Raw genomic sequence first — 21,872 nt, 5'->3', positions numbered from 1 at the left:
TTGAAATTACTTACAGACACTGTTAGGGAATCTTGTATATCTTTATGACTCACTAACTGAACATTACCATCTTCATAATAATGAACCTATTAGAAAAAGAAATTACAGAAACCACACATTATAGGAATCATCAAGATAGATCTTCACGGCTTCAACAACACATCAGTTCAAGTGACTACCAATTTCAGTTCTAAACCTAGACTTCTCTGCTGAGCTCCTGACCTTGCAAACTCCAGGATAACTCTTTCTGTCTTCAGCCTAGTGAGATTAATTTACTGTTCCTGTAAATGACTGAGGCAAGCCCTCCACTGACCTGACTCTGGACATTTCTACCTAATAGATATTTTACTGATAACTAAACTCAAGATTTCCAAAACTGAACACACCATATTCCCTCCCAAATATCATTCCTCTTTTGTGCATTTCCACCAACCATTTAATTCCTCATAATTCAGACACGAATTTATTCAATAAGCATTAGCTGAATGATTGCACGCCTGCTACTACAGAAGGTTCTAGGGATGCACAGCTTTTTTTTTTTTTTTTTTTTTTAAAGATTTTATTTATTTATTTGACAGAGAGAGATCACAAATAGGCAGAGAGGCAGGCAGAGAGAGAGAGAGGAGGAAGCAGGCTCCCTGCTGAGCAGAGAGCCTGATGCGGGACTCGATCCCAGGACCCTGAGATCATGACCTGAGCCGAAGGCAGCGGCGTAACCCACTGAGCCACCCAGGCGCCCGGGATGCACAGCTTTTAAAAAAGAGTCCTTGGCCTTACTTTTCAATACAACACAATAAGAGATATGTACAAAGTACATAGAGAGTCTTGGGACACTGAGAGTCTTCAGACTCTTTGAGATTTAAGAAAGAATTTCAGAAAGGAGGTAACAAGACTTGGGTTCAGCAATATAAGTATGACAACAATTAAACCAGGGAAGATAATGCAACTGAGCTAAGAGAACAGCATACTGTAGAAAGGCTTGGAGGTACTTATGGCTGGAATGTGTATGAGACTGGGGAGCGAGAAGAGTGACTGGAGAAATAGGTAAAGACAAATCAATTTGGGCCTTGTGTGCCATGCAAACATGTCTGGCCTATCTAGTAAGTGAGAGTCGTCTTACGAAATAATATATCCAGATTTAAATTTTTAGAAATCATCTTTGTGACAATGGCAATGTGAAAAGTAGATTGGGGGATGGCAAAGGGTCCAGATATTCAATAAAATAACAATTATATGCTAGGCATCACGCTAAGTGATGAAGACAGAGCTATGAATCAGACAATCCTAGCTCTCAATAAGCTCTGGCTCAACAGAAGCACCATTTTAGAAATTATCCAGGTGAAAGCTATTGAGACCCAACTGAAGGAGAGAATAATTCAACAGTAATGGTCATCATTCATCAAGCACTTCATGTCTGACTCTGTTCCAACCATTTTGCCCATATCAACCAATCTTCAAACAACCATATAAGCTTTTCTACTGCTGTTTTCTTTTTTAGATTCATGAGGAAACAAGCAAAAACAGCTAATATTAAATGATTTCCTGTGGTCATACAGATCTGGGATTCAAACTCAGTCAGACTGCTTTCAAAACCCACACTCTTAGCCTCTCTTCTCTATCCCCTAATGGACAGTCATAACAAAACATAAAAACAACAGGATAAAGACTAGAAATGTATAGTGGAGTCAAATGACAAAGCAGCTGTATCTGATCCATCTTATTCCTTTATGGCTTTTAGCACAATACCTTTCATGATAGTTAATGAAATATACTGAATAAATAAGTGAACCAGTATAGAAAAAGACTGGTCAGTCTTTAACCTGTTTAGTAATATCTATATTCAAATACTTCCTCTTATTTATCATAAGTTCTTCTATATAAACATTTGAATTTATATTAAATGAGTCAGAGAATTCAATTATGGTGGGTTTCTTATAAGAAATCAAATATGAGTACAGAAGATACTTAAAGGATAAATGTCATATCTACATTTTAATATATAAATACAATAAATATATACTTATATATCTATATGCAAATACATACATTAATATTATACCTCACCCAATTCCACCCAATTCAGGAGACAGAACAGCACAACTCAAACTCAGAGGATGCTTGGATGAACAAACTGTTTGAAGAGCAGACCAAATGGTAGCATCTAATTTTAGCTGTGTTTTTAGAATCTGTAAGCTATCCTTGCATATTTTTGATGACTAGGGAATGAACTGCAAGGTTATTTGAAAGATGAAATCAACACTACTTGTTTTCCCCAATACCTCAAAACAAAGATCTAGAGAAGAAATTTTTATTGTGTACTGAGAAAAAGTAAATTTATGAATTAGTTGTTTCTCTGTTCAGAATCATCTAGAGAGCAGTAAACAAATTCTTTTTATTTCATACCTGAATTTTCAAGATGCCAACCACCTGAGTGGTTGAAGGGGTGATTGTAAACTTCCACTCTGACCTCCAACGACCATTCCTTAAAAATAAAAACAGCAGCTGTAAATAAGGTAAGGAAAATAATTTGAATAAATTTTAAGTTCCAGATTTAAATTTAATGCTACAATATGAGAGTGTGGGGGATGGATGCTGGATATTCATTGTTAAATCACTGAAATATTTAAAAGAATCAAAGGGTTAAGTTCAGTTATGAGCTACATTTAATCTTCATCCTACTGATAAGAAAGGACATATACAATGGATACAACTAAATAATTCTAAAGCTAAGGCTTAAAATACAGATCAAAACTATATTATATAAGCTACTTTTTGGGGAAAAATTTTAAGCTATTTCTTCGCAACTGACATGCTTTAATTAACAGTAAACTGAATAAAGAGGTGAAGGGGAATGGGAGATACAGGCTTCCAGTTATGGAATTAATAAGGCAATAAAAGGGATAAAAATACGGAATATAGTTAAAAGTATGTAATAATGTTGTTTGGTGACAGATGGTAGCTATACCTGTGGTGAGCACAGCATAGCTACAAACTTGTCGAATCATTACACACCTGAAACTAATGTAACCTTATGTGTCCAGTATACTTCAATTAAAAAAAAGGATAAACAGAACAAATGTTCAGATTACCAGGGGCTATCACAAATACAGTCAATGTAGTCTGACAGCCACTGAAGAGTACAAAGTACCAAATGTTTTTTAAAAGACTGGGTAATAATACAATATTTTAAAGGTTTTGATATCTGGAAAGAGAAAGACTTTATATAAGGAGTTGTAAGTGTCAGGAATTTTCTTCTGTTCCAGTTTAGGATTAAACTTCCACATAAAAGGCATATCCTCCTCTCACTTAAAATGGCTTTTGGTATGCAAATTAAACACATATTAATAGTAGGAAATTGTGACATTACAAACAAGCATCTAATATGTTATTCATTTTTGCCTCCCAGATAATGAATCTTATCCTTTTTTTGGCCTTTTCATGTCAACTTTCCTTTTACCCTTAGTAGCTCTTTTTTTTTTTTTTTAAAGATTTTATTTATCTGACAGAGATCACAGGTAGGTAGAGAGGCAGACAGAGATAGGAAGGGAAGCAGGCCCCCTGCTGAGCAGAGAGCCCAATGCAGGGCTGGATCCCATGACACTAGGATCATGACCTGAGCCAAAAGGCAGAGGCTTAACCCACTGAGCCACCCAGGTGCCCCATACCCCTAGTAGCTCTTTGTATGCTAAACACATATTTTGAAATGCAGGTTTATACCTGTTAGTTTTTTTTTGGAATAGTAGCATATGTTTCTGAAATAGTCACAGAGTTAATGGATCACTGTACTGGCTTTGCTATAAAATTACTTCTGGGTTCCTTGTAATATTTTGGCAATCTGCCCAATCATGAAAATCCACAGAATGAGAGTACTCATATCTAAAGTTAACATATCTAATGTACTCATATCTAAAGTACTCTCATTAGAACAATGCGTTATGATCTACAAAATAATAGAATTTTATACCATGCCTTGATTTTGAGGGACACCCAAAATTATCCGTAAGTAGCTCAGTTGGACAAAAAACCTATGTCTATTTATTTTTATTTCGTGATTCTGAAAGAAGTAATTCCTTTTATTTAGATATTAATATTGAGCACTATTAAGTTCTAAGCATATATACTTCTGATTTATTATGACAATATGCATATATAAACACTGATTACAAAAAGAAAAAAGGAATTTTAAATCCAGTAATGGTACCAATTTAAGAACTATTTCAAAAAATCCTTCCATAGGCATTACTACTATACAGTAATGGTAAATGATGCTGAGTCATAGCCTTTTATCAATGGAGTATGTTATCAATGGAGTCGAGATATACTAGCTTTATTTATATTCTTCCTTTCTCTTCTATTAACACTGTAATTACAAATGTGTATTATTCCCTAGACATTAGGGAAAGAGTAGAGCCCAAGAAGACAAAGTCCTAATGAAATCTATTAAATGTCCATGACTATTATCTTTTGATTTTAATTCTATCTGTATTTTAGGTGCACTGAAGTATATTTCTTTGTACCAAAATATTCAGATTTTACTGAGATTATTGTGATACGTGATGTCTACCCCCCTGAATGTCATTTAGAATTTATCTTCTTTAAAGAGTGGAAGTCACTTTTAATTTCCATGATACAATGTTCACTGTGGTAGTTTAGGAGAAAAATTCAGAAATGGGAAGCAAATTAGTAAGAACAGAGAACTCAAAAACACCATCTTCATTTCACATATGCTAAAGCTCAAATTGTTTTTCAAAACTGATTAGTAAATTCACTGTAACATCTCTAAATATATATTGAAATAAAACTTAGCAACAAGAATTTTCCTTTAATAGTTCACCTCAACAAGATTTTATGATACAAATCTTGGCACAAATTGCACAAATTAATAGATTTATTTCTTTAGGATACTGGTAGGTTACTGCTACAAGATTTTATGCTTAGAATGGAGAAACTACACTTTTATTAACTTTATATACCAGAATCTTTAGGGAACTGCAGCTTGTCATTAAAGTGTACATTAACATATAGAATTGACTTTCCTTCAGTGATAATGGATTGCATTTCTCCAAATGTTCTTGGTTAACCTTGTAACCTTGCATTTATTTCTAAGATGGTTAATAGTGGAGCAATCTTGGGCCATGAACCAAATTAGTCCACAGGGGTTATTGATTACCTCTTACTTTACCCTTGAGAGCACAACCAGCCAACTTGGCTAAACAAGTCAAATATTATGATTACACTTATTCTGATGATCTTAGCATGTATTAGCAAAAAAGGAGGATGAAGGTAAAGATTTTTTTCAATTTTGAGTTTATAAAGTCTTGTAGAACCTCAGAATTTTATAAAGAAGATGTCTCAGAAACAATCTTGTCTAAAAATACAAAGGCTCAACAATTTGTCAAAAGTCCAAGATTAACACGGCAAGTCATGTTTTAGGGGGCTGGACTTTTATAAGGAATAATCAATGAATTTGATTACAAGATTATAATTTAATTAAAATGAAATTATGATTGTAATCTGCCTCACTGTATAAAACAGTCATTTATTCCTTACATTGGCCAGCCAAGCACAAATAAATTCGCATGTAAACATCTACTTCAGAACCCCCAAAGTTCACCAGAAAAATCACTGTTCTTTCCCTTTATAATTACCTCTGTCCTCCTCTCCCATTAAGTCTCAGTCAGGAACAATCCATTCTCAGAATGAGCATATGGGCCTGCCAACTGGTCTGCTTGCAGGCACAAATGTTCCCTTAGGATGCTGCTTGCTAGTCTCTAAAAACACTTGATGCAATCCCATGCTCTTATTCACTGTCAATGGGTTTACTGCTACCTTTAAATAATATGCTGATTATGGAGTAAATAGCTTTCTTATATCAAAAGGCTCAAGATTGATGTTTATATTGTACTTAGGCATACACAAATAAGGTACAGGTCCAACCAATAAAACAAGGACTACAAAGGATATAAATGTCAGAATTCCCCAAAATATAAAATTTTAACTTACCAAAAGTTTTTTGCTTGGAACTGATGGCTTTCTATGCATGCAATAATGGTTTGCTGTCCATCTATTTTTTTACCATATACCTTAATGGCAAAGAAAATAAAGAGAAGTGTGAATTCAGGACCACAGAATGTTCAGCTTTAAACATCTGCACACACACACAAAAAAATTGTAGAGCACTTTGGTGCTAGAAAAACAAGTACTCAAACATGTACACCTATCATCACAAATTCTTGGTGGATCATAAAAAAAGCACAAAATGTATAAAGTAAAACTCATTACTATACTTTAAAAATATTCACAAACATCCTAGACATACTATACTTTTGATTCCAAATACAGGTATCACAAGAAGTGTAGACAATTCATTTTAAACATGCAAATACCAATCTGGCTGTTTCCACACAAACAAAAACTGGACCTACACTTCGATTATCATCTTTGTTTCCTTCACAATCTTAGAGGCTGTTATTTCTTCAGTCATTTTACAAAGTATCAGGAAAGAGGTGAGAAAATTAATTTACTTATAACCAAAAAGGTCATAAGAGAATGCTTGCGATGGTATGACGTTGTTTCACTTCTTGTTTACTGCTTTAAAAGTCATGGATAATCTGTACCTTTCAATCCCCCGTGAGCAAATAAAGACTCTCTAATACAACGTACCTACCTATTCTTGAGTTATTCTTCCAAAATAATCCTAGTCAACAAGGTTATTATTCAATGAATTTGTAAACTATTTTAGGTTATGATGTAATTTTTCCTCAAATAATTACTGAGAGCTAGATAGTTAAGGGATTATATGAATTTTTGTTCTAACCAGAAAACCTCTGAGAGTTTTGAAGTGGGATGCTACTGGTAATATTAGTAATTATGTTGGGACAGCAAATATAAATCAGGATATATAGTAATCTTAGGTTCCAGAGGTAGGCAAAGACCAGGTCCAGAAGGCTGTGAAAGCCATGTTCAGAAGCCTAGACTCTATCCTAAGTATAATGGCAAATCTATGAATGATTTCTAATATGGGATTTTCATGATCTGATCTGTATTTAAAAAGATCTCTCTGGCTATAGAGAAGATCACAGAAACACAAACAAACTGGGAGGTGGCTAGGGGGATGGCTGTACCCTATCTAGGTACAAACAATCTTACCAAAAAAAAAAGCACTTCCAATTTCTATATTTCATAAAGAAAATATAAAAACAGGTTAAATCTATGCAAGAATCACATTAAAAAAGAGACTTGATGATAAAGCAGGCAAGGACATGATTCCACTTCCAAATAATTTAATTTGTTCTAAGATCTTGAAAGGAAGTTTGATCTAAACTTACTGAGATGAGTTATTAACGTGAGATTAAAGAATCTTACAGCATCATGCTCTAATCAATGTATGACAATTCCTACTTGGATTTAATTCAAGGTACAACCATTTTTCCATTCTGTGCCATCATAATGTATTTACTATTTAGAGTTTCTCAAAAAAACACTTAGAAGTATTTACTTCAAGAAAAAAAACAATGGCAAGTTATGTCAGTTCTGTAAGTTAGAGATTTCAGGAGATCATAAGAAGTCATATTTACATAAGACAAAAGAAAAATATGCATATTGATGACTTACAGTGCAAACCCCATTTGGATAATGTTCTTTTACATAAGCTCGCAGAGCAGTTTCTACTGAAGTTCTCCATGACTCAACTGCATTTTCTGCTTCATATGGTCTTGGATCAGTTGCTTCCTTTCTTAAGTGATCAAATTTGAAACAGATTCTGTTTTTGGGATCCAAAAACTTTCCATTTCCCAAGTCACCATGTTCTGTTATCAATACCTTCAATGATGCAGTGAATTTTGGGGAAATAAAATATTTAAAATAGCATTTAAGTACTGACATATATTAATATAAATTCACTTATGTTTTGTCTTGAACACTGTAAAAAATTCTATTCCAAGCAATTGGTTTAACTATATGGCACAACTATAATAATTGAAATGAAGCTAGTCTTGTTCAGCTAAGATCAATGGATTTAATTTTCTCCCAATATAACTTCTGGCTAATGAGTGAAAAGAATGCATCTTTTAATATACTGCTGGAGTTTTGTTCTGTTTTACAACTATAAACTGTTTACTATTTCTATTACCAGTTTCCAGTTCTTTAAACTAAGGACTGGTGATAACCTTCAATGAGAATGGTTACAAGAACAACTTTAACCCAGAGAGAACACTCCTCTGTGTGTCCTATATTGTTCCTGGGCCCACAATCTCATCTACTGTGAAGTGTCTGCTTGTTTTTATAACCTATTCATTGACAGCTGTTTTCAACTGACTTTCAAATTTTTAAACATGTAATTTATTCTTTTATGTACATTAAGTTGTACATGAATAAATGTGATGTTCTGTGCTTTAAAATTTCCCCTCTTGTTCTTCCTTTGCAACTCTCCCAATCTTTGACTCCTTAACTATGTCAGAACTTCCCCCTCTAATAAAAATCATGTACACATAGGATGTATCCTTCTAAATCTTTTTTCAGCCATACAATCCCACATAGATAAATAAAAACACATCTATGTGAACATATACACACATACAGGGTTTTTTTGGTCACTGTTTTACCAGAATGGAATGAAAATGCACACGTACACTTATTTTTCGGCATTTGGCTTTTTTCAACACCAGCACCTTATAGAAATCCTTCAAAGTCAACTGGTAAACATCTCACCATTCTTTTTAATGGCTGCATAATGTCCCATAATGTGGGTATAACTTAATTTATTCTGCCATTCTGTTACTGATGGACCATTTCTTTTATTTCCAGGCTGTTTTCTTTTGGGGGGAGGAATGGTACATTAAAATGTTAAAATTCTGGGGGCGCCTGGGTGGCTCAGTGGGCTGAAGCCTCTGCCTTAAGCTCAGGTCGTGATCCTGGGGTCCTGGGATGAAGCCCCACGTCGGGCTCCCTGCTCGGTGGGGGGCCTGCTTCCCCCTCTCTCTCTGCCTGCCTCTCTGCCTACTTGTGATCTCTGTCAAATAAATAAATTAAATAAATAAACGTTAAAATAAAAATATGTTAAAATTCTATACATATATTTTAACATGCTAATGATTTTATTTCCATCAGGTGCTTCCATCTCTCTTAAATATATTCCCAGCAGTGGGGACAGTAGGTAAAGTAAAGGGTCTGTTTTTAATTTTTAATACATTTCCCAAAAAATGGCTGTGACTTTCCACATTTTTATGAAACATATGTAAGATATATTCCCCTCACATTACCACCATCAATAGGGATATGATTCTTTTTTCGGTCTGATGGGTATAAAATATCTCATTACTTTCATTTTATTTCTCTGACTACTGACAGATATAAGTATCTTTTTATGTGTGGGCCACTTGTTTTTCTGTGAGTGAATATTCTTTAATATTTTTAATCTGTGGTTTTTTTTGGTTGTTTTCTCATTAATTTATGAGAGTCCCTTATTTAAGGTATCTGTTTCATTTTATGGTTAAAATAATTATTATGTAGCAAAATGTTTATCTTTTTTCTATAGTTTCTGGGTTTCCAGACTAATTTAAGATAGTTTCCCTGCCCTAGTATTGTACATATAGACTTTTTCAAAATTTCAGTCATTTTACAAATTCTTTTCTCATTTTACAAATTTTTAATCCACCTAGAATTTATTTCTATATGTTGTATGAGACAGAGGTTCAAATTAACCTTCCTCTTAACAGAAACCAGTTGTGCCAATCTTTTATTATATGCCTATCTAAAATTATAATCTTGTCATGCACAAAAATTTTCATATATTTTGGGATTAAATTCTGGTTCTATATGCTGCTGTACTGATTTATTTGTCTACTATATACAAAATCATACTGATTTGACTTTACATTGCTTGTAAAGCATCTTCTGCTATTTAGTAAAGGAATTCTCTTACCCATTCTTACTGCTCTTACATTTTTTTTTCAAACATGTATTTTTTTTTTTGCATCAACTTAATGAATGTTTTGACCAATTAAGAAAGCTATTAGGGTGGCTCAGTGAGTTAAAGCCTCTGCCTTTAGCTCAGGTCATGATCCCAGAGTCCTTGGATAGAGCCCCACATCCGGCTCTCTGCTCAGCAGGGAGCTGCTTCCCACTCTCTCTCTGCCTGCCTCTCTGACTACTTGTGATCTCTGTCTGTCCAATAAATAAAAAATAAATAAATAATATTAAAAAAAAAGAAAGCTATTAGGATTCTAAATGAATTGCAATAAATTTGTATTTTAATTTTTAAGTAATTTAACTTTCTATTTTCAAAATGGAATATGGTATTGCCTTTCCATTGTTCACATCCTGTTTTGTGTTTTAAGAAGACAACCACCACTGTCTTCACATTCCTTTGCCTTTCTTGTAAGATTATTCCTAGGTTAATGCATAGTTCAACCAATTAAAGTGGAACTCCTCCCCCTCCAACCACTTCTAGAGTAAAGTACTTATTTTGCACAACAGAGTATAGTTAATGAGTTTTGTATACTTACCTTAAATTCAGCCATCCCACAAAATTGTTTTAAATCTAGTAGTTTCTTTTGGAGGTGATTATATAAATCATACAACCTAAGAGTTTTCTTTTCTTTTCTAAAGCTCTCGTTCTCTTATTTGCTATACTTCCATTAGGTGGGATACTAATAAGCAAACAAACCTGGCAAATTTTCTATTTTAACTATAATTATTTCAGTGTTTGTAGTCTATGATATTTACTGTGATTTTTGTTAAACAATCTACTATATTTAAGAGGTCTTCCTCTATCCTTAGATTACTCAGGTTTTTTGTAATAAGGACCAGCTGCTGGATTTTTCAAATTCCTTTTCACTGTCTATTGATGCATCATTAAGTTTTTCTCTTTGATTTGGTGGTTAATAGATAAGACCAAGATATTGCCTTACATGGAACCACTCATGCATTCTTGTAATAAATTCTATTTAGTCTTAATTTGTCATTCTTTTGATATATTCCAGGATTCTATTTTTTTTAATATCTATTTAAAGTTTTTAAATCTATGGTCATATGTGAGATTAGAGTTTGATATTTTTGTTTTCTCTTTATTAGGTTTAAGTATTAATATTATGCTAGGTTCATAAATGAGTGGGGAGCTCTCCAACAAATATTCTTTTAGGGAAGTATTTTAAGAAAATAATGGTCAATGTGCCCAGAGGTATAAAGATTTACAATACAGCTTTGTTTACAGTTAAAGAAAAAGAAAGACTAAAAAACCTAAAATCTCCCAAGAGAAAGAAAATAAATATAGGAGATTCATAAAACGAAACACTATATAGCTTCATATATATATGTGTGTGTATACATATACACATGCATGTCTATATATATATAAGCTTGTTTTCTCTTCAGTTATAAGTTAACTTCTGTCTAGGCTCATACATACAAGACTACGTATTACATAATGAATAATGCCAAATGCAAGCTTTGACATGACTAGCCACTAAGAACTAATTGTTACAACTCTCTCATGTTCCACCTACCAGGTCCTTCTTCATATTGTTTTATATAAGTTGTGCTTCACGCAAGCACAATATGAATTAATATAATCACTGATTATTAATAACTCTAAACAAAAAACAAAACAAAACAAAAAAACCAAAAAACACCCAAACTAGTGACTTTTGGTGGCTTTTCTTAGCTTAGCAATTCTAACTTTCACTTCGGAAAGAAAAGATTTAATAATTACTAAATGCTAAGTTACTCACATGAAGAACTGTAGAATTCCAGAGCAACCAAAATATGATATAAATCTTACTAATATATATTCTAGATTTTGGATTAATATAGGATTGATTTTTTTTCCTATAAAAAACAAGAAAGTAGATTTAAAGCAATTATTTTCTAAAATCTTAAAAGAATTACATTTGAATACTTCTAAAAGGGACTTTCTGCTAGTAGTATTATTGTCTCAACAAAAAAAACCAAATTTTCAATTACTTTGCCTATAAGAGGCTATGATTAAAATGAACACTGTATCTTAAACATACCACTTCACAGTTCTTGCAGAATACATTAACCATTATAAATGAAACAAGGACAGGTCAGATCCTGTGTTCATATGAAACATACCTGATCTTCATAACCTTCAATTTTTACTGGAGTAAACTGGTCCAAGTTATACTGTGCAAATGCACTAAAAAAGAAAAAGGCCAATTGTTTAAGATTACAAAACTCAAGCCTCTTAAAACAGCAGGAATAATTCACTTGTCAATAAATCTCCTGTACTACATATGGCAAGTTTAATAAAATTATAATTCTCTATTACTGATCTTATATTAACTATAAATACTATATATAGATATGGCTATTTTAAAAACTGCAGCCTTCAATGTTTAGCAAAAGAAAATTAAAACAGTAAATAAAATTTGTTTCACTCAATATCTTGAAAGTAAAAGTTAGCCATCTGTAAGATACATATCTAATTACTTGAGTATATACTGAGTACACAATATACCAGGAAACAGAGTAGGTTCTATGAGGGATGCAGAGAGTAATAAGACAGATCCTATGATCAGAGGACTTACAGTTGGGTAGGAAAGATAACAGATAAATATAACCATAACACAAAGTAGAAAGTACTATAAGACAATGACCAATAAAGAAAGCATCAAGGAGAATACACATTTTAAAAGATTATATTCGTTGAAGCAAGGATAAGAAGTGCTTTAAGGGTGATTTCTTTAGAAATTTGACAATGAAAAGTGGCCTTGAAATAATGAGTAGACTCTCTTGCAGAAACTGGAGAGATGGGAAGAAAAGTTACAGTTTCAGTTACAGGGACCAGGATAAATGAAACACATGAGAAGATAGGTTAGGTCCATATCATGGAAAGCATCAAGCTCAATGCCTGTCACATAGCATGTGTTTAATTATATTTACTGAATAAAAGTGAAAGGCCCTGATTGACAGAGTAATTACTTCATTTAGGAGGCAAAGCAGAGTCACTGATGCTTTCTGAGAAAGAAGAACCTAACTATAAAGAGGATTAATTTGGCAGCAGTGTGTATGACAAAAAAGCAGTTAGGTTGTTATTAGGCAAATGTCCATATTAGAACTGCTGAAGAGTCTGAACTAAGAAATGGTGACAAGATGGATTCAAGAATAAAGCCTCTCTCTATTTTCCTATGAGTAAGTAATACTACATAGTTATATAATACATTTATAGGAAAGACTCTCAAAGTACAAAAAATTATCTGAAAAATATGTAAGGACCATATTATATTTTACTAAATCTATAACCTGAGGATTTTTTTCTACACTTAACAGAAGAGATATTGAGTATTTTAAAATTTAGAAATATATCTGTCAACCTAACCTACTTGGAAAGTTTTCTAGATGGCAAGACATCCACTGAATTTTCAGATTATTAGCTACTTGATTCTCCTCTAGAAAGAAATATTTGGTTAAACAAAGCCATCACGGATAAATTGCTAGACTAATACACTTAAAAATAGCAAAACAGAATCAAATTACTACCTGTCAAACTCCTGACCCTGCATGTTAAAAAAAAATGAGAATAAACATAGAAATGCATGATGGGGGAGAGGGTAGTATCTACTCACTTCTGATTTCCTTAATTCATTAAAACTATAACTTTCCTAGGAATAGCCTCAACATAGCCAGGCAGTTACTAACCCTTAAATGAATTTATCTCAAAACTACTTTGAAAATTTAAAGAAAAAAAAAGTACACTAGATCATTTAGAAAGTAGGATTCAGGGTGGCCAGGTGGCTCAGTCAGTTAAGTGTCTATCTTCAGCTCAGGTCATATCTCAGGGTTCTGGGATGGAGCCCCACATCAGGCTCCCAACTCAGTGGTGGGTCTGTTTCTCCCTCTACCCCTCCCCACCATTTGTACTCTCTCTTGTTCTCTTAAATGAATAAAATCTTTAAAAAAAAAAAAAAGTAGGATTCATTTTCCAGTGAAAGACATATATAAATAGTAAATGTAGATAGTAACTTGGTCCTAGGCCTTTTACTGCCCAGAGTATCAAACTCCATCATCTACTTGGGAGTGAGGGAAGAATAGGAAATCTGAAAAAGAAACAACTGAGTATGAAAATAGGTAAAATTTTATCTTAAGTGCTCAAAGCAAGTTAAACAAGTTATTAGTTACATGGTATAGGAGTAAAGATACTCACTAACCTAGGAGTCAGAATATAGAATACCTAGGTTCTGTCCAAACCCCATTATTAGCTAGCATGGGGCCCATTTATCTTATCTACAAAAAGAGGGGTTTGGACTAGCTGACTTCCAAAACTGACTTCCACCCAGTTCAGAAACTTACTCCATCTACCTACTCATCATCAACTCAACTACCCCTTCACCCAACACGGTGAACACAGTGACTTCTCTGCCCTTGTAGAGTTCTATATCCCACTCATCCATTTCTAAATACCTGTTCCTGTATTTAGATTTTTATACCTATTACTATTAGTCATCCATCAATCACATACTATACTTTTCACCAGGTGTCTCCTTCAGTTTAGCCACATTATTTCCCTATTTACTATTTAAACCCTGTTCATCCTTTAAATTCAGCTCAAAAACCACTTCTAAATAGAGATTAAAAATTTCTCCCTTTGGGTTCCAAAGGCCTTTGATATGCTTCTCTTATGATAATATTTTATTTCATTTGGCCTGATACTGAACATGTGTGATTCCCCATTAGAAAATCCCTAAGAGGCTTATTTACCTCATCATCATAGTGAAGTCTGGCAGTCATATGTCAGTTGAATAAAAGGCTCTTTCTGAGTATTTAAAAGTTAGACTTGACAGTCCTGACTCTTCAGAGTATGTCTACTTCAAAACACACTAAATTTGTGCCCTTAGGAAAAATATCCCATTAAAACCAATCTTAAGAATATAGCCATGTTTTTTTCCCCTTACAGAAAGATAGGAAGAGGAGAAAAGTGAAATTAAAAGAGTTAAAGCAACAAGGAAAAGGGGAAAGGAAGGAAGAAAGTAGTACATACATGTAAGAAAGAGAAGTACTTGTACAAATGAGATTCAATATCAACGATCACAATTGAAGAAGAAATTTGAGTACAGCTATGCACTTACTCTGGTGAAACTGTGACTAGAACACATTCTAAATGTTTTTTACAATATTTTGCAAGCTTGTGTTACATGGTTTTGGACAGCCTCAATGATAGGCCATGTATCTTTTTTAGAGGGTGAAACCAGGTTTGGAGATATTTTAAAAGTTAATTCAGAACCAAGTCTACTGAACAATGAGTATAATACTATTTTTGCTTGAAAATTATTTCATAGAAAAGGACACCGTGAACCACAGTTATATAGTTCTAAAGTCAATCAACAATGTAGGGCATATTTCTCACTTCACAGATAATCTTAGATGTTTTACAAAATGAATTCAAAGAAATCTGGAATGAAGAACACTACTGAAGTCAACAAAAAGAATCAATATTTTCTCTAAGGGTTCATCTAGTTAGCAATCACTTACTGATAGTATAACTACATGCAAGACAATCTGAACTTTCCACTTAAGGTTTACATGTTTTTTTCCTTGCTATCATACAATAAACTTCTTGTTTTATCATTAGTTACTGATTTCTTCAGATCATTTCCTTAGAAATGTATCTGCATTTCAATGTACATATCTCTTGAAATGTGGACAACTGTTCCCAAAATGTTTCATAATAAAAGAGAAATGTAGATCACATTCTAATTTCTTTTTAGAACAAATCCAATTTATTTAATTTAAATGTAAAAACCAGCATCAGATTTAAGTATTTCTTTGGACAAATAAAATTTCAATACTTTAATCACTTTTGAGTCAAATGCACGGCTATTTTATACCACTTATGTAATTACGAGTATTTTCTTTGACTTTCATTAAACTTTATTCTGCTGAGGAAAAACTCTTGTTCTTTCAATAAGTCAAGTTTCTCACTTTCTTAGCTGATAACAAAAACCCCCCACTAATTCATGCACCTGTATGAAACAACCCACACATTTATTTACCACAGAGAACTGAGGAAAAGTACTTTTTAAGTACTGTTGTTAGAAGTTATAAACATGCCATATGCTATTATAAAGAAAATTAATTTTACTTGAATATACAAATGATTTAAATAAGGTTTAAAGAACTAAGAAGTAACCATTCACTCAGAAGTTAATCACTAAAGTCAAAGATACAGAGCAAACTGATTTCTATAAAGTACTTTAATAAAATAATTAATAGGAATGGAAGCAACACAGATGTCCATCGATAGATAAACAAACAAAATGTGGTATATAAGTAATTCAGTATTAGAAGAGAAATTCTGACATATGCTACAACATGGATGAACCCTAAAGACATTATGCTTAGGAGAATAAACCAGTCACAAAATGACAAACTAATGTACGATTCCACGTTTATGAGACACTTAATGAAGTCAAATTCATAGAAACAGAAAACAGAATGCTAGTCAACAGAAGCAGAAGAAAGTGGAGAATGAGAAATTCTTGTTTAATGGGTACGGAGTTTTAGTTTGGGGAAAATAAAAAAAGTTCCAGAGATGGATGGTGGTGATAGTCAACACAATGTGAATGCACTTAATGCCAAAGACTTATATGCTTAAAAATAATTAAAACGGTAAATTTTATATTATGTACATTTTCTCACAATGAAAGTAGTATATAGGGTGAAACAGGTGAAGAGGATTAAGAATACATTTATTGTGATGAGTACTAAAGTACAGAACTGCTGAATCACTGTATTGTATGCCTGAAACTAATAGAACACTATTTGTTAATTATACAGGAATCAGTAACAAATAAGTAACAGTTGCTAATAAAAAATAACAGGGTTTAAATCAGAAGCAAAATCAGATATGCCTAGAAGTATGTTGAACCTCTACCTTCATTAGGGTTAAGTGTAAAGGACAGATCTGATAAAGCCTTGAAACATTACAAAAACAGAGTAAGACCAAATTTCCCCCATTGTTCAGGATTTCACATATTGGGCAGAATATAAGGATGAGAAAAGGTGCCTGGATGGATACTAAACACTCTTTGCAACACATCTAAAAATCTATTAATTTCTTCAATTTCCAACAAGTAATGGAACTGGTTAGCCTAACATGAGTCCTCACCTTACTTGAGGTGGGAACAGAGAAGAAAATCAATTATTTCTTTAAAACCTAACACAGTTGTGACAAGTCATGATTGTGGTCACTGGTTCAAAGATGATGTGCTAAGATTTAGAACTGCCTAGTTATTTGAATAGCTCACAAATCCAGTAAATACTTATTTACTGAATATGTGTCGGTACTATATCAGGTATCTGTGAAGGAATAAAACTCCTAATCCTTGAAAATCTATTAGGGTCAAACACTTAACAAAAAGTAACACCTGAATAAAAAATCAATCACAGTTTCAAAAATCAAAGTTTCCAGATAATTTTATCTAACCGTGCAAATGCCAAAATGTAGTACTGAGTATATAAGCCACTGCCAAATAGTCAATGAATAGAGAATTTCATGTCGTAATTGTGAAGCTATGTCCATGATAAAAAATTCTCTTTTTAGTTGAGTACGCACATATTAATACACATATATATTTAAACTTCATCAAAAATATTTCTCTTCCAGCTAGGTATATACATATAATCTACATATTTAAACTTGATGTGCAAATATCTATTTCAGGGATTAGTGCTCAAAAACCACCTTTAAAACATTTTTTTCTCATCGTGTCACTAATTATTTAATATAATATGTAATACTTACTGAGCTGCTCCTTCCCTGAGAAGATTATCATTATTAAGCAGTAACCGAACATCTGTAAAACAAGTATCGTGTTTTCTATATTATTATTTTTGTATGTTTGAAATTTCTATGTAATGAATGCAGCTTACTTTGGTTATATATTAACAATCCTCTCTCTTCCCCTACCCCCTCAAAATGTAAGTAAGCAAGATCAGAATTTTATTCTGATGGGGAAAATAATCACAAAAACACACCATAGTATTATTTTCTTAAAGCTATTGGTTAGGAACAGGAATTAAATAGAAATATAAATTTCCCCAGCGATTCAAAAGTTCACTTTACGCTACTTGGATTTTACCTGTTTTTTGCTAACTGAATGGAATCCAAACAAATTTTTCCCTTTTACCAAATGGTAATTGTCTCTCCACTTTATGCCATTTTGACTTACAAGAGATTTCATAGAATGCTCTATTTTCGGACAGCAGGGAAAACCTGTACATGTTATTTTATACCTTATTAATCAATAGCCAATGTAGGCAGACTGTAATGTATTTCCAAGGAATTAAAGTGGAGATAAAATAGATCATCTGATGTGAGCTGCAGAAGATGCCTGTCTCCTAGTCTGACAACACTAGCATGAGTTGCAAATGAATTTGTTTCATACAAAAAGGGATTAAGCAAGAAACAGCTTGTGAACAGAGCTCAGATGTAGACATTTCTGTCCTCAGCTCATGTTCAAACAACAGATGAATGCATTTAGTTCAATATGGATAACTGCTTTATTTGATTTACTTTGATTATTGATTCTTAATTCTAATTTTAGACTCAATTATTTTGTAGACATTTGCCTACTCACCATTAAAACATAACTCTCTCTGCCTGCCTCTTTGCCTACTTGTGATCTCTCTCTCTCTGTCAAATAAATAAATAAAATATTTTTTAAAAGATTTATTTATTTATTTGACAGAGAGATACAGCAAAAAAGGAAACACAAAAAGGGGGAGTGGGAGAGTAATAAGCAGGCTTCCTGCTGAGCAGGGAGCCTGATACGGGGCTTGATCCCAGGACCCTGGGATCATGACCTGAGCTGAAGACAGATGCCTAACGATGAGCCACCCAGGTGCCCCAATATAAATTAGTTTTTACATGTTCTCCCCTCTTCTGAATATGGTGAAATAATGTCCCTCCCCACCTTTTTTTTTTTTTTTGGTTGTTTGTATTATTCTAAGCTTTTCTTTAAAAGGAATTAAAAAATGCATTCACAATTCCAAAAATATCTAAATTTAAATTCTGTCTTTAAAAGAATTTAGTATTATTCTTTAAGGTGGCTACCTTATTCAAACATAATTATATGATATATCATAAATATATTCTAGTCATTGTAAAATCCAAACTGACAAAAATTTTCACTATTATTCAGATGGTACAGATTTTTCTACCCCACCCCCCCAACACACACTCTTAGCTTAGTTCTTCAGGTTATGTAATTTTTTCTTTTAAAAAAAGGAGTGCTTGATATGTCAAGTCTTAGTGCTATGAATTAAACACTCACCATTAAACACCTCATTAAATTCTCCAGGAGGGGCATGAATAATGAATTTTGCTGCTATACGCACCTAAAATAGAAATGAAGATATAAATGTTCCATGGCATAGGCCTCTGCTAAAATAATGAAAAATACATTCAAAATTATACTACTTCAAAGTCTACTGAAAATGGTTTAAGGACTTTTTCAAAGATGGTGACACTTCTTCAAACACCTTAAGTTTATTACTGTTTCAATCATTTATTATAATCACAATGTATAGGGTGAATGCAGATAAAATACATATTTAACACATTTAAGGATTCAAAGCTACCTACATATAAACATTTTGTTATAAGTAAATTCTTTTAAACTAAAATGGAAAAAATATCAATCAAGAAAATTTGTATGTGTGAAGAAATAAGATGTATTTAGGTATAATAAAGAAAGTAGATAGACTGTATTTGTTTCTTTAAAATCACAAATCAGTAAACTCTTTTAAACTAAAATGAAAAAAAATATCAATCAAGAAAATCTGTATGTGTGAAGAAATAAGATGTATTTAGGTATAATAAAGAAAATAGATATACTGTATTTGTTTCTTTAAAATCACAAATTAGTGAAAAATGTATAAAAGAAGGGGAAGAAATGTCTAAATTCAAAATATTTCAACAGGAGACCTGACTGAACCTTAGGAAATTTTAGTTCAAAAATACATGAGAGCAAATATATCAACAGGCATATTGACAGGCATATTTTAAGAGAATAAAGGCCATACCTGATTAAGAGATCAATCACTAATGAAAATAAGAGTGCTTAAATGGCATGCCCAACATTCTAGTTTAATGAATAAGTCTTGAATTCATCTATACTAGTTTTCCAATCAACTTCTGACTACCCCAGCAACTTCTAAGTTGTGGCAGATTCCCCAAAAGGGCTGTCCTCCTGCAAGCAGCAGCAGCAAGCAGCAAGCACCAGCACAAGAAGCAATCTCATCAGAAAGTCAGTCATAGGCCCCACCCTGACTGGATGAGACTCTAGAAACAAGGCCTTGTTAATACTATTTAGACAAGCTTTCCAGGTGATTTTTTTTTTTAAGCTTTTATTTATTTACTTGACAGAGAAAGAGAGACAGCAAGAGACAGAACATAAGCATGGGAAGTGGGAGAGGGAGGAGCAGGCTTCCCACAGAGCAGGGAGCCCAACTGGGAGCTAGATCCCAAGACCCTGGGATCACGACCTGAGCCAAAGGCAGATACTCAACGACTGAGCCACCCAGGAGCCCCTCCAAGTGATTTTTTTTTTTTTTAAAGATTTTATTTATTTATTCGTCAGAGACAGAACGAGAGAGGGAACACAGCAGGGGGAATGAGAGAGGGAGAAGCAGGCTTCCCGTGGAGCAGGGAGCCTGATATAGGGCTTGATCCCAGGATCCTGGGATCATGCCCTGAGCTGGATTCTTAAAGAATGAGCCACCCAGGTGCCCCAGGTGATTTTTCTTTTTTTAAAGAATTTATTTATTTGACAGAGAGAGAGATCACAAGCAGGCAGAGAGGCAGGCAGCGGGTGGGGGGAACAGGTTCCCTGCTGAGCAGAGAGCCTGATGCGGGGCTCGATCCCAGGACCCTGGGATCATGACCTGAGCCAAAGGCAGAGGCTTAACCCACTGAGCCACCCAGGCGCCCCTCCAGGTGATTTTTTAAATTAACATTCATGTATTTGCTGAATTCAATATTGCCAAGGGACTACCCTTGACAAAAACAATTACTTTCATATTTCCCACTTTATTAGCACCGTCATTGTTCTGATGTGGAAACTAAAAATAACGAAAAGGAAATAGTAATACATGTTTGTGTACAGATGTGTACAGGTGCATGCATCTAAGCACACATATGATTTTCAGAGGAGACAAATGAAAAAGAGGTTATCAATGGCTAGAAAGATGTTCCTAATAAGAGGCCACGTATGTGACAAGGCCTTAAAAAGGTAGAAAATGTCAATTTAAAACAAAAAAGGAAAGACTTCGTAGTCTGGAACACTAAAAAGTTTGAAGTAAAATCTGTAACTGTTATGGGATACCACTGAGAGGTAACAATGATGAAACGATTTTTTTTAAAATGGGATCATTTAAATTAGTGCTTACCAAGCACTCTATATGAATTATGTCATTTACTTTTACAACAACCTTATGAGGTAGTTCCTATTATATCTGCATTTTTTTGATAAGGTAACTGAAGCAGAAGTTAAGTAACCTGGTCTGATTCCTGAATCTACTACACTTTTCTTCACTACCCTATACTCTCCTCAGATTCAAATAGTTTTGGTAGAATGGGTACAATCCTCCCACCAAAAGATGAATGTGTAGCCACCAAACAATAGCCTTGATATAAACTTTTTTTTAGTGTTTAAAATGTCAATAGCAATAATATAAAAGAAACAGAAAATTCCTTGAAAGAAACAACAACTAAAGTTCACTCAAGAAGAAACAGATAGGGGCACCTGGGTGGCACAGTCAGTTAAGCATCTGCCTTCAGCTCAGGTCATGATCCAGGGCCCCAGGACTGAGCCCCACATCAGGCTCGCGTGGGAGCCTGCTTATCCCTCTCC

General features: G+C 33.6%; 1 protein-coding gene across 1 annotated transcript in view; it reads right to left on the bottom strand.

Annotated features, from left to right (window-relative positions):
- CAPZA2 (capping actin protein of muscle Z-line subunit alpha 2) overlaps positions 1–21,872 on the bottom strand; it is a 62,383-nt gene that overhangs the window by 6,302 nt on the left and 34,209 nt on the right. The window contains exons 2-8 of the mRNA XM_004741917.3: positions 19,293–19,356; positions 17,762–17,813; positions 12,094–12,157; positions 7,615–7,821; positions 6,004–6,083; positions 2,404–2,482; positions 15–86 (exon numbers count right to left, since the gene is read on the bottom strand). Coding sequence (XP_004741974.1) covers positions 15–86; positions 2,404–2,482; positions 6,004–6,083; positions 7,615–7,821; positions 12,094–12,157; positions 17,762–17,813; positions 19,293–19,356 — 618 coding nt within the window. The remainder of the gene's footprint in view (positions 1–14; positions 87–2,403; positions 2,483–6,003; positions 6,084–7,614; positions 7,822–12,093; positions 12,158–17,761; positions 17,814–19,292; positions 19,357–21,872) is intronic.

This window comes from Mustela putorius, unplaced genomic scaffold (genome assembly GCF_011764305.1).
Source record: "Mustela putorius furo isolate JIRA1106 unplaced genomic scaffold, ASM1176430v1.1 tig00003845_pilon_pilon_pilon, whole genome shotgun sequence".
Taxonomy (NCBI): domain Eukaryota; kingdom Metazoa; phylum Chordata; class Mammalia; order Carnivora; family Mustelidae; genus Mustela; species Mustela putorius.
Note: the sequence above shows the minus strand (reverse complement) of the source record. Positions and strands in the feature narration are given on the sequence as shown.